The following is a 14450-nucleotide window of genomic DNA, read 5'->3' as shown; positions in this document are numbered from 1 at the left end:
TCATAGACCCCCAGCATAATGCGTGATTGACAGCTTGTGATGGATCACCTCCATCATAAGGATTTGAACTGATTTTTATTTAAAGTATGCTAATGCTCAGTGATCCCACACATTAGACAAATAGAAAAAAAAATCTCTTACACAAAACGACCAATGCACGTAAATATGAAACACAGCGAACACACACACATTGACATTCAATGTCAGAAGAACAATTTCTGAGAAATTTCACAGTGTGAGTATAAGCAGTTCAGGTGCACAGGCAGAGTGCCAGCTCAACAGGACAGTTACACTTAGTTGTTTTCTTTACAAATACATAAAGTCATAATATGGTAAACAACAGCGAGCATTAAAGCCTGAGATGTGTCCCTGAGGAAAACAAAACACACCTCTACAATCAATAATCATTCATAAAGGGCATCATTCCCAGTGAAGATCACAGCAGAGTGGACTGTGTCATTGGCACAGAACACATGAGAAGGGCCAGCCGTCTTTAAAGCTTGCTTAACATGTAGGTGAACATGAGTATACTGTATGACCGAGACACCAAGAGGCAGAAGAATAAAATCGAGAATGCAAGAATGAAGTTCAATGCATCGATTGGAGTGTATCAATAATCAGGTTCAGGTAATACACATGAAAAAAAGAAAAGAAGCCAGCACTCACAAATGTCCTTTTGGTAAATTTAATAAATCGACTTGGGTGGCGTTACCAGAAACACCGACGTTTCGACAGAAAGTCTTCTTCAGTGTGTGAACTGAAGAAGACTTTCTTCAGTTCGACAGAAAGTCTTCTTCAGTGTGTGAACTGAAGAAGACTTTCTGTCGAAACGTCTGTGTTTCTGGTAACGCCACCCAAGTCGATTTATTAAATTTACCAAAAGGACATTTGTGAGTGCTGGCTTCTTTTCTTTTTTTCTGCTGCTTTTGGCCATGCACCTGTAGAGTGGATTTATTTTGAGAGTGCTTGCTTCTTTCTCAGGTAATACACATGACAGATGTGTAACAGAGGATGAATGTGGATGATGCAGACCGTCAAGACAGAAGTCCAAGTGTTCACGGTGTGAATTGTATCATGCTGCCACTTCGCCAAGCAAGCAAACATTCATGCTCCTGTCTAAAGTATCATCTCATCAGTTCATCCTTCTATGTGTAAATCCATCTCTCTACTTCATAGTGCAGGGTTTTTTGGGGAAGGGAGGGCAGGCAGCAAAGGGACATCACGGCTTCTCTTGCTGTGGAAGGCAAAGGAGATGAGGAGGTGAAAACCTGTGGCCTAAATCTAAATATATCTTAAATATTTGCATGTCAGACACACCTTATTGCATTGTTTTTTCAGTTTTTGTGCTGCATCCATTCTCACCTGCATATTACTGTAGATCCAGGGCAGAACACTGCTGACTTTGGTGTAAACGCCAGGCTTATATTCTGCACCACAGCCTTCTCCCCAGCTGGTGATCCCCACCAGGTACCAAAGTTTCTCTCCCTTACACACCAGAGGTCCACCACTGTCACCCTGGAAAATATAGTTCATACAAGCAAGGTTGCTGGGTGCTGAAGGCACAATACATATTCATCTGTGAACCTGTCCCTTGATATGGACTGCTCACCTGACAGGAGTCTCTGCCTCCGCTCAGGTCCCCGGCACAGAGCATGTTCCGAGTCACGGAGCCTCTATACCCTTGGCGGCCGTTACATGTCTGTGTGCTAATGATGTCCACAGTCACTTCCATCAGATCATTGGAGACAGTGCCTGTATTGGAGAAAACAATATGCTCATTTATTCTTCTGACAAGGCTCTAAAATGTGTCAGAAATAATGGCTGAATATTTGTAAAACTTTACATTGAACTTAAAGGTACACTATGCAGGATAGTAAGTTACTGTTTGTAAACAAGCTTGCCAGCAAAAGTGAAAGTAAAAGCCAAACCCAGATTCAATCTTTCAGTCTCTATTTGCAGGTTTTTTGGGGGTGTGGTATCTCTTGAATGCCTGCTAATTATAGTCTGCACCTGGTTGCTATCTATTTATAAGCCCCAGTCTCACCTGAGTGCTGCTGACACACCCATAAACGTCTTGTATTTAATAAAATGGAAAAGTATGATTCAAGAAGTAAAATTCATGGAGAAAGCGACAAACAAAATAAGGAATAGGGATGATGTGTTTGAGAAAATGGGGCTGCTAGAAGATGGGAGACTGTAACTATACAGCCATTGTGTTTAATGTATAAAAATATATTTTTATTCACTTAGTTTCCCTTTAACTCTGATCGGAAATTTTCTTTGTAATGAACTGTAAACTAAAAAGCAAATAAGCTGTATATATGAAAATGGGCTTGAAAAAATAAAGAATAAAAAGAATGAATAAATAAACGCCCTAAACACAGAAAATAAAATGATTATACACTTCTAGTAGCTCCTGAGTGATGATTGAGAGGGATAACTTCTGTGGAAGTCTGTACATTGACCTTTAGGAAAATCCTGCACAGTGTACCTTTAAGAATAGGTTAAGTTGATTGATAAATATATGCGCTGCCATGGCAACAGCTATGCTCACCCCATCTCACACTGTCTATACTGAAACAAGTTATACACGCGCACCCTTATCTGCAGAGAAAGACTCAGTTTTTGATTGTGCAGAAAAAATAAAATATGCATGTGAGCTCTGATGTGGTCTAACTTTACTTATTTATTTATTTACTTATCAATTTTTACTCGTCCTTACTCTGTATGCACCTTAACAATTTTTTCACAATTATTTGAGTACTCTGCATGGCCAGATACAACCATATATATTCCATTTAATGTGTGAGAAAATGGATGCCACAGTCATGTGGTGGTTAGCACTGTTGTCGCACAGCAAGAGGGTTCCTGGTTTGATCCCAGGAGGGAGCCCTTCTGTGCGGAGTTTGCATGTTCTCCCTGTGTCAAGCGTGGGTTTTCTCCGGGTACTCCGGCTTCCTCCCACAGTCCAAAGACATGCAGGTTAATTGGTGACTCTGAATTATCCGTAGGTGTGAGTGTAGGTGTGAATGGTTGTCTGTCTCTATGTGTCAGCCCTGTGATAGTCTGGTGACCTGTCCAGGGTGTACCCTGCCTCTCGCCCAATGTCAGCTGGGATAGGCTCCAGCACCCCCGCAACCCTCAAGAGGATAACGATTACGAAAATGGATGGACGGATGGATGGATGTGAGAAAATGGCGGTTAAGTATCCTCGCACCCAAAACTAACCTCTCAAAACACACAGTTATGCACAGGGCTTCTGTAGAATTGAACAGGTTATCTAACAGTCGTAGAAAATCATGAAGGACTTACACTTTTTAAGAAATAAATGCAGTTGTACCTAAGGCAGACCACATGACTGAATACGCATGTCTCTTTCTGCTATAGCGGAAGGTAATGGGTAGCCGATAAAATAAACCACAACCCTTATTATATAATTTGTTACATCTCTAGTATACTCAATGGCTCCATATCCAAGCTTACCTGATCCTGCTTCGGTGGTGCCAAAACCTGAGGTCCAGCATTGGGTGCCGGGGGGAAACTGCTGGTCAAAAGCTGGCAGACAAGCTGGCTGGACTTTGTCTGGATAACACAAGAAGACATATTTGACTTGTGGAAACACACACACACACACACACACACACACTCTCACTCACAAACAGTGGGCTGGGCAAATCAGATTACCAGTATGACTGTGTATTCAGCACAGACTTTTAAAGCTCCAACTCAGTAGGAGAAAAAGGGCAGTCACTGCCCTGAGTATTGGTTTTACCCAATGACACAATGTTAGTTTTTGGTCTGTGTTTCATTAACAGAAACATTTTTATTTACATTATTCATTTATGGCTTTTATTGCCTTGTTAAGGAGCAGCCGAAAAGTGATACGAAAGGGCGAGGGAGAAGGGATGACATGCAGCAAAGGAAACACAGGCTCTCGAGCCAGCCTGCAAAAGGACTCTTTTTCAAGCCATCCAGTCACCCACCAGCCCACACTACACACTGCGTATGAACACATACTGTACTTTCTCTCAACATAAATAGCTCATGTTGCATTTCCTGATTCTTCTCTTGCTGCATGGAGGTCAGATTTCCACCATGAGAGCTAACAACGTGCAGATGTAAGGACCAAATTCTGACTGCAGCCTCAGGTATGAAAGTGGGATGATCATCAACATTATTTTAAGTAAAGATGTGACTGACCGTTGAAAACAACTGGAGATGTGAGTTTGAGCAGAGCGATATCAAAGTCATTAGTCCTGCTGTCGTAGTTGTTATTGAGTATGATCTTCTTAACCAGGTAGGGCTGAGGTAGGTTCTGAAGATTCACCGCTCCACCATACACTCTCCAACTCACTGGCAAGAGACTTGAAGGTTTTTCTCTGCGACACAAGAAAGGACTATTTAGTGACAAGCAATGGGATCACATCAAATGGAATTGGTGCTTATATTTTCAGCATAGAAGACTTTAAAGTACAGAAAAAACATGAATCAGAAGCTGTGGAAAATACACCAAGGCAGTCAGTTACTTTGGGAAGCAGTGGGCAGCGGTCAGCACAAAATCAGGAGAGATCAGGACTCCTCCGCAGACGTGGGATCCTCTGTAGTGCAGCGACAACTGCCAAGGCCACTGACCTGTCTCGGCTATGCTGCCCCCAATGATGCGGGACGTAGATTGCTGCCGACCACAGTCTAAGAACAGGAGACAACGTGTGATACAGTATAACAGGCAGGGAAGCAGCTGAAACATCCTTTACATAAGGCTGAAAGATGATTCAATATTATGGTTTGATGAGTTTTGGTGAAACTGTGGTGATAGAATGCTGCCTTGTGTTCCTGTTTTACAAAAATAACAAAACAAGATACTAGTTTCTTGCATACGCATGCGACGTGACGCTTGCTAACAGTGAAATACAGTTCATTGCACTGAGCATCAATGTGTTTATTATTATGTGTTTATTTATTAGTATATTATTATTTATTTTACATATTTCAGCCTGTCAACAGGAAATAGATTATTATGCAAATATGTACAGTGCTGATATTTGCTGTCAAGGCTCTGACCTCATCACTCCCCACAAAGACACACCAAGCTCAAAGCAGCAGGGAGTAGGGAGTGATGGTGATAACTTTCCCCGTATGGAAAGGTAGACTCAGAGCCTACAGGTGGATGCTGAGGCTTATGAAATGTTTTAGTACATGAACCACACTAGTCGTGGAAACTGTCAGCGTAGTTTTCAGGTAAGCAAGATGCCAGTGAAAGAGTTGGGCTTAGATAAACATGACTGAAAGGGTGTGTTGGATGTTGCTGTGCCTGGCATATGCCATGTACTGCACAATAAGTGTAGCAGCAGCTTGAGGGCTGGAATAGAAAGCCAGAACCAGCTTGCATGCTACATTTTATATTTGCCATATTATGATACACAGTTTCTCATTGTTTTCTCGTTGGTGAAATTCATCCTCGTCACCCCAGTTCTTGGGCCTCTGAGTTTAATTTAACACTGATTGTAGAAATTTTCAGAATGATCCAAAACATACTGCAGTAATGTCAGGTGATATTGGTCAAATAGTCGTGTTTTCAAATGGCAGGATGTGCAGTCGTAGGTATTGTGTGTGTGAGACAGAGAGAGAGAGAAAGAGAGTGACGTGACACATGGCGTTAGGAACAGATGGAGGCTCCTTACCCACACACTGCAGGGAGACAGTCCTCTGGTCTGGACAGGATGAACTGTGTAATGCCACAATTAGAAAAATATGTCATGTTATCATGAGTACATGCAGTACACCAGTGTCCACTTTACTGCTGCCTTTTTAGAGAGAAAAAAAAAAACCTTATTTAATCATTATGCTGAGGGTTCTGGATAAAAACTGTTCCCAGATCAGGAACACAATTATCCTGTTTGCTCAAATATCTAAATCTCAATCACCTGAAATTAAGTTTAAAAAAAAAAACTAAAACATTACGAAGCTGATTTCTTTTGAAAAGAAACCCAAAAAAAAGTTACTAACCTTTACAAAGTAGCACAACACAACATGAAATCAAGGAAACTATAGATTTATATTGTATTAATATAGGTCCTTCCATATAGAGTAGCGCTATATACATTTCTAAATATGCTCTACCATAGAATGTTCTAAATGTACTGGTAATGTCGGCCTTATTATTTGAATTACTGAAGGGATCCTATTAATTTTATTTAATCTTTCTTTAAATTACTTTTAAATTTTTTTGTCAATTTTTTTTTCTTTTTTTTGTGATCATATATTGTTATGCCACATTCTCATGTGTGTTATGTGTGTTACTTTCCTATATTAAAGGTCTAGTGTGTAGGATATAGTGGCATCTAGTGGTAAAATTGAAGAAGTGAAACTTCTTCCATGTGCCAAGCACGTAGGGGACCTACTATGGCTGAGGCAAAAATGTAAATGGCCCTATCGCGAGCCAGTGTTTGGTTTGTCCATTCTGAGCTACTGTAGAACACATGGCGGACTCCACCATCACATCCTCACTCCATCCTTGTCACAACCTGGGCTAACAAAATGTAGTTATAAATATACCATTTCTGCAAATAGATATCCTTAAAGCCTAAATAATCAAAAAAAAAAACAGATAAAAAGAAAAAAGAAAATAAGTGGAAGTAATATCTCTTGAACTGCTTTCATAAGTATTAAAATATTTCATGTGATGAGATGTGTTTTATAATAAATGAATTTAAAGGATCATAGTTTAAACCTGACCTGTATATGAAACAGGGACAAAAAAAAATAGATTGTTTACCTGACTTCCACCTGACCCTGGATAAGTGAAGATGAACTGCTGGTCACTGTTAAACCAGCTGACTGGGACGTGGGTGTAAATGCTCCAGTGGCATAGGACCTGGAGATGGAGAGAAAGGCAGTTCAGACAGCTGAAGAGATAAACTTGCACACACAGAGATCATTCTGTTGAAACAATGCCTGATTGAGTCTGGAAACTCATTCTGCTTCTGTCACTCTGAGACACCCAAGGGAGACCCTGTGGAGAATCAATTCAGCCCTAAACACCCAGCAGCAAGTGAGGACAAATCAGATGGATCTCAGGGGGTAAATTACAGGATGGAGCTATAAGTCCACATATTCACTAGCTACTGTTGAAATTGGATCTGGCAAAATGACTCGCTGAATCATTCCTTCATGAAGCCTTTGAATGATGATGCGGAACAGTGATAAATATTTTGATGCTGGAGTGCTGCCGACGCTGCTGAGGCTGCTGCTCCGATTTATTTCATGTGTGTTGTTTAGCACTCTTTAGCTTCAGGTTGGGCAATAATGATTGAGTTAAAGTGATGATCTTTACTCTCTGAATCCTAGCTGAGCACAGGTCTTGTCAGCGTAGCTCCGGTCCCAGTTTTGGTGGCACACTGGTAGGAAGCGGCCATTTTGAGATGTCTTGATCTGCAGGCCGTTGTTCTTGTCAAACCTCACTGGGGGAAGACAAAAGTAAGAGGATGACTTAGATGGCGTCTCTTCAGTAGATTATGCTTAACACGGTATGACAGTAATGTGGAGTCTTTGGCCTGTGTACTGCTGCTGTTGCAACTACAAACAATTACAGTAAAAGCTCAAATTAAATATGAAATGACTTGACTTGACTTGGCAAGACTTGGCAAATGTAAGCAGGCTGCTGTGTGCACTTTATTTCTTGTTTTTTATACCACATTATACCTTAATATTACATCTCTAATGTAAATTATGTGTTGTCTACTGGAAGGCACTTATATATAAAATTACTTTTTTTATCTGCTGTTAATATTGACACTTAAAATACACAAGCCTGGTGTATAAATCCTATGAGAACTCAATACAAGGATCCTCTAGCCTGTTTTTATTTCGAGGCTATCCTTTTGGCTGTCAAGTGTCTGCCCATCCCTCCTCACCATCTGTCCTTGTGCGAGTCTGACTCTGGTAAAGTCTCCATGTGTGTTTGTGAGTGTGCTTGTGTGTGTGCATGGGCCTGCTCACCACAGGTTCTTTCGTCAGTGCCCAGTTGGCAGTCTCTTATGCCATCACATTGGACAGTAGTGTTGGGGCAGATATCAAGTTCTGGCAAAGATGGAGTTTCATTGTCGGGCTCATCAGGCACATGGTAGATAAATGTCGTTGTTCCATACCTGGTGCCATAGCGAACTGTTGTTGGGGGAGTAATGAGTTTGGGTTAGTAGAAGTTGAGTGTGCCATTATTGGTATGATTAATTAAAACTAAATCTGGCCATGAAATAAGAACAGAGAACTCACTTAATGTATATCTGCAACAATTTAAAAATGTTTCAACAGCCATAACTACTTTTAACTTATCCATACATTCCATAATGATCCTATTCCCATAAATGATTTCAACAATACAATTAGCTACAGCTTATAAATTTAGTTACAAACATTTGAAATACCGACAGAGCTCAATGGAAATGGGAAATAACAACAGCTTTATCTTATTATCTTACAAGGCAAACTTTATAAAAGGGCTATTAAATTAAAAAGTTAAGGGATGCTGGAGGAGGATACTTTTTTCAGAACATTTTAAAGGTCCAGCAGATTTATATATTGACAGAAATGGAATATAAAAAATAACTGTGTTTTCTTTAGTGTCTAATGACCTGAAGATAAGGATCATTGGGTTTTTGTTGCCTTAGAATAAGATGGCTATATCTACATAGCAAGCAGGTCCTTGTCCACGGAGTCCACCATGTTGCATCACCATATTTGTACAGTAGCCCAGAACGGACAAACCAATCACTGGCTCTGGATAGATCCATTTGCATTTCAGAATTTTTTGCATTTTCAAGTTGGCCACCATAATTATTCGCACTTCCTTTATGTACCAGCAATTACATCATCTTTAGTCCTACAGTCCCTTTCAAAAGGCTTAATACCAAAAACAAAAAATTAATGCAAAAAAAAAAATCTACTGTCAACAGAGCTACATGAGCACAGAAAACATTTTGACTTGTATATTCTTTGCATGCCATTAAAATACTCCTGAATAAATCAGGGCAACAAATAAATATTAATAATAATTTCCAGTGATCTGTATAAATAACCAGTATACCTCCAAGCCAGATGGCCAGTGCCAGCAGACCGAGCACCAGTAAGATTCCCCCTGACCCTCCGTAACACTGAGCATTATTCCTGCAGCATCTCTTCCTCCTACTGCTGGGGGCTGGACACAGAGAGTACACAAACACACACACATTAATAATCCTCAAGGGGACCTTGTCTCCATTTACTTTGCTCCTAATTCTGGATCCGTTGTGTTCTCAGGAAAATATGGAAGCTGCAGGTATCACTCACGTATGCCCGACCGTGTGACTTGGGGAGCAACCACAGGTGGTGGATACTGGGGGATGTAATGTGGATGGACGGGGGGTGTCAGGCTTGGACCCACACCGTATACCACCTCCTCATAGGACTTGAGGGGGGGCTGGGTGTGCACGTCAACAGAGTAGTAAGGAGGAGGGGGCTCGTTCTGTGAGGAGAAGAGAGGAAAAGTAAACAACTTGCGAGAGATCATGACATAGATGAATCCGTGATACAGAGTCTTTGTGCCTTATTGTGTCAGTTATTACACTTGGAAACAACACCATGCTATATTTAGTGGGTATAATAATATCATTACATAGACAATAGATGGCAAATAATTACCGAGGCAAATCACTTGCATGTTTTTGGTTGCCAAGACTGAGCACGTAGCCCATTGTCCTCCATGCAATCCTAACACTATTATCAACCCCTAAGTCCACACCTGGATAACAACCTTAAACACAAAGGCGCATGTGACGTATCCTGGCAACAGTGTCTAAAAATCAGGTGGTAACAGTTCATTTCCTCATTTTTTGTTTATGCAACCTCCTCTGCCCTTTTCGACTCACAGTTCCCAGCAGCAATATCAAGCACTTTGGATAAAGGATTTAATCAGTATTTGAGTTTTGGGGATTGGTATTTAACATCTGTTCACAAATGAGAAGCGATAGGGGAGAAGAAAGGCGCCTGAAACTGAGATTTTGTGACAACATTGCTTTTATCCACTTGGCTAAAGCTCCATCATGAGCTCACTGTGAATGACTCATGACTAAAACATTTGTAAGTCAGACTCAATCCCTGGTTTAACAATGGCCTCTAGGACTGCCAGTCTTAAAAAGGATTTATAGTTGTGCGGCAGACCACCGTAGCCTACATGTCACTACGCCGTTGTGAGCATTTATACTTGTGCGGTGGTGTGTCTGTGTCACTCTGCAGTTACACCGCCAAAACAGTAGTCGGTGGCGAAACACACCCAAAACACACATTAAACATGACTTAATAGAGACAATTTCAAACACAAGTACACAAATCACAAATCAGCTTCACTGTAACTCGCAGTATTCACAGACATAGCATTTGTCTTTATCTGGACACATTTTCCCCACAAACACAACATGCTACAGGTCTCTGTGTATCTCTGTCTTTCTTCTACAATGACTTGCAAAACTGTCTTTCAAAAGTTTATTCCGCATAGTATATTCCCCTTTGCCTCTTGGTTTAAACAATCTTCACTTCCTTCTTCCGTGAATATGAAAGAATAGCAAGGGTCAAAGAGAGCCGGTGATTAGGTAATGAAGAATTAGCTTCCAAAGGGGAGTATATCTATATTCCCAGGGTCCTATATTGCCAAGGTCCTATGTCCCTAGGGTCCTGTGTTCCCAGAGTCCTTTGTTCCTTACTTCAGTATATTCTTTTAACACACTTTATGTGTTTGGGTCTAATTTGACCCATTTCAGGTTAATATATGTTATTATATAATCCAGTTAACCCTAACCTATGTCTTATTAAGTAAGTACAGTGTTGGGGAGCATCTTTGTCAGAGCTTGAGAACATAGGATCATTTGTCATGTTCCCATTATAAGTCTAGGGAACATAAGAATGCCCCCCTTCCGATGTGTTCCTGGGAAGTCTGGGAGTGCTTAGGGTTGTCAAAATCCACAATTCATCCAGTCCACAAAGGGCCTCAAGCGAACCTCCTGCAGACTTCCAGAGAGCCCACTTGGGGTGCAGACTTTAGCAGACTTCACTGATTTAATAAATCACAATTCACTGCAATGTGACCATGATGTAGGCTAACCGGCTGCTGGCACTGGCTTCATATTTGTCTAACCCTAACCATAACCCTAACCAAATAGTACTGTTGCCCAAATCTAACTGCCAATCCTGTGTCAAGACACAATGCAAAAGGCTTATAATGATGTCAGGGGCTTCTGCCCAGGCGTCAAAATATGACAAGTGCATGCAGTGTATACACATGAATAACCCGTTTATGAGGCTTATCCCGGTTAAGGTCATACTCAGGATATGGTGTTACATGAGCACAGAGAAATCAGGTTATTCATATTCCCTGTATACCTGATAAATACTAGTATCCCTGTTACTGATCACTGCATTTTATTATCACAGGGGCAGTGATGGCAGGCAGTTTTGTAACTGTTAATCTGACATCTCACATCCTGTAACTGTTACACTTAAAATAATTTAACTGTGTCTTAAAATTAATCCACTTGGGCTTTTACCGGGCTCAGCACTATTAAATACCAACAGAGCGTTGCGGGCTTGGCTCCTCCACCTGATCGCCTCTCCACATCTATTACCACTGTTGTTATGATGGAGTTTACTTACTCTGGGTGTAGAGAAAATTTCCACTACAGACTTGAATAGGTTAGCATTTCGATTCCTTTTCCCACCCAAGCTACACACTATATTTATCTCTGTCATTACAGAAACACAAAACTCGCCGCCTCCATTGCTGTTAACATATAACCAAAGTAGGAACTGCACCTGCGCACATAGTCAGTGGCTCTTAATAACCAGGATAAGGTGTATACATGCCACAGTAGTTTCTTTTGGAGTACTTCACCTATTTGGGTTTCACATAAACGAGATAAGGTCTTATCCCGGTTTCTGTAAACAGGATATGGTGTTTACGTGCTCAAACACATAAATAAGCTGCTCCGATAACCGGTTAAGTAACAGGTTATCTATATACATGCAGACACACTGATATAGGCTGCATACAGTGCTGTGCTGTTTTGTGTTCTGTGGAATGCAACTTGGGCGGACTGACGCAGATATGAATGTTCCCAAATCCAGAATGCTATGTGACTCTACTCGTTTGAGCAGGATGTGGCCTGAACACCTGTTTGCAGTGTCACCCATGCGTTTACCGAAAGTGATACAATGCAGGAGTCAATACCATCCCTTCTGCTATCCTCACAATTAAAAGGAGAAATAGAACAAGATTATACACAATGGGTTTGATTTTAGTTTTAGTGCTTATGGAGGAAGAGCTTTTCTCATGGATATGGGTTAATAAATTCAGATGCTCCATGGCATAGTAGAAGGCTGACATGATCGCTATCTGTTACCATGTTTTGAATACAGTCAAATTAGTTATGATTTATGCAATGCTTAGTGGTAACCTGCCATGTAGTTGCCAACAACCAACAATACTTCACCATAGCTGTTGTAACCATGCTTTATTCATCACTGTGGTCACACCTAAATAAACAGGGCAAAAAAAAAATGCTTTGTCGAAAAAAGAAAGGGATTAATGTATTGAGGTTGGCAATGGCTACAGATGGACGCGATACAAAAGGTGTTTCATAAGACCCTCTCTGCTGCATGCTGATCAAATTTCAGCATATGCCTATAGGCAGCATACACCCCACTTAATTGAAAATGGCTAGGTTGACATAGATGGAGGAACAGGTTCATCATATTTCCCAGCAGAGTGCACTTGGGTCATCTTGCGTAGTTTGCCTATCGGCCACTATCATGGAAAAACACTGAAGAAGTTAAAAGATTAAGGGTTCACATGACATTTAAAAGGTCAAGATTTAACTGACAATAACTATGATAATATAAAGTTACAACGCTACCCGACATGAAACTGGAAACTAAAATGTCCCTTCATGTTTGTCTGTAGGGCCTTAAAGTTATTAAAGCAGAGACAGGTCAGGCCTCTGCATTTCTGAAAAACATTAGTGACACATCTGACACTTTCCTCTTCTGGTAAACCATTAACAAAGTCAGTCCACTGAAATTTTGGATTTTAACCACGTACTTGTGGCAAAGTCGGTACATTATGTGCTCGTCACTAGTCAAGTCAAGTGTATTTATATAACCCAATCATAGGTTTGTCTCAGAGCGCTTTATAATCTGTAAAACATACAACACTCTTTATCCTTAGACTCTAAATCTGAATAATGTTCATGTTGTTGTTGCAATAGGTGCGGTTAGTACAGAAAACAAAAATGTTAAAAATGTGGAGGTACATCCAAAAAACAAGGGCTTTTTTCTAGCCTTATCAAGAGTTGATGTTGTGGACTGCAAAAAGACAGAATTACAATATTAGTTAAATAATCTAAAGAGTCCTGAACAAAGTGTAAAGGTGTTGCCCCAAAGTCACCATTCTTAAGAGTTTGTTTAGGCAAAACACATATTCAAACTCCTGCCTGGCAGTTAAGTTAACATAAATAAAACCTCTGTTGTCAGCCTGTAACCCCCGCTATGAAAAGCACTCTTACGTAGGCCAAACAGGTTAACAGACAACTAAACACACTGAAACTCAAACAGAGCAAACAGAGAGGCAGATAGAGGAAAGCATTCAGAGTCACAGTGACAGGCGAGTGTTGATCAAGGAGCGAGTTTAGTCATTGATTACCAGAAGGTTGAAGTTAGAGGAAAGGACAGGAGACTCAGTGTAGCAAGAAAAGGGAGTTTTAAGAGAAAGACAAAGGAAGAACTTACCGGGTCATGCTTTGCCATCGGACTCAGGTCAACAAATAGTGGAGAGTGAAGGTGAGAGCAGGTGGGTGGAGCTTTTTCACATCATCGACCAGTGGTTAGAGCATGACAGCGCCACATTTAACACCTCTATTTTCTTCTTCTTTGTCCTCTTCTCTCCTTCCTACTCTACTATGTGTTTCTCACTGACCTTCGTCCAAGCAACAACAGGTAGGTCTGCCTTCCCACCTCTTACCTGACACCTCCCACTTCTAGCATCCATCATTCTCTCAGTCTTTCATTCCTCTGCTCACAGAGACGGGTGTGCCCAGTGTACCAGTTTCCCACCTGCCAGACCGGTTTCGTTGTAGCCAGAGACTGTCAGTGCTTGTTTCACAGTACCAAACTCCATTGTGGCTCAAATGACACCAGCTGAGCTGTCAGTGCCCCTGAACCAAAATGTCTTCCTCTTCACAGAGAGTGACAGGAACTTAAAAAAAAAGCTGACACTGACTTGTTTTCAGATACAGTAAAATTCTACATAATTTCTAATGCAGGATGTCTTACCGGTGAATTTAACACTACAATATGCTTGTACGCAGCATAATATATGTAAAGGTAGGTCAAGCCATGTGGGACGGGTGCATTGGGGTCTAGGATTCAGA

The 14450-nt window shown here is 40.9% G+C and overlaps 1 protein-coding gene across 1 annotated transcript; it reads right to left on the bottom strand.

The window, feature by feature from the left end:
* Positions 1 to 56: 56 nt before the first annotated feature.
* tmprss13a (transmembrane serine protease 13a) lies at positions 57 to 14005 on the bottom strand. Its single transcript, XM_049575860.1, has 13 exons — positions 13810 to 14005; positions 9325 to 9499; positions 9083 to 9193; positions 7999 to 8163; positions 7334 to 7460; positions 6776 to 6874; positions 5682 to 5725; positions 4527 to 4689; positions 4201 to 4379; positions 3484 to 3582; positions 1610 to 1752; positions 1363 to 1515; positions 57 to 1234 (listed from the first exon to the last, which is right to left on the bottom strand). Exons 1-13 carry the CDS (start codon positions 13825 to 13827, stop codon positions 1220 to 1222), a joined length of 1491 nt encoding a protein of 496 aa, XP_049431817.1. The 5' UTR covers positions 13828 to 14005; the 3' UTR covers positions 57 to 1219.
* Between the last annotated feature and the right edge of the window lie 445 nt (positions 14006 to 14450).

Source organism: Epinephelus fuscoguttatus, linkage group LG5 (assembly GCF_011397635.1).
Source record: "Epinephelus fuscoguttatus linkage group LG5, E.fuscoguttatus.final_Chr_v1".
Lineage (NCBI taxonomy): Eukaryota > Metazoa > Chordata > Actinopteri > Perciformes > Serranidae > Epinephelus > Epinephelus fuscoguttatus.
This window is presented reverse-complemented; position numbering and strand designations above follow the sequence as displayed.

Coding starts and splice junctions, on each gene's coding strand:
- tmprss13a (XM_049575860.1), bottom strand. Junction 4,690..5,681: donor TGTCTCCCTGCAGTGTGTGG/GTAAGGAGCCTC, acceptor TCCTGTTCTTAG/ACTGTGGTCGGCAGCAATCT. Junction 3,583..4,200: donor ATCTCCAGTTGTTTTCAACG/GTCAGTCACATC, acceptor TGTGTTATCCAG/ACAAAGTCCAGCCAGCTTGT.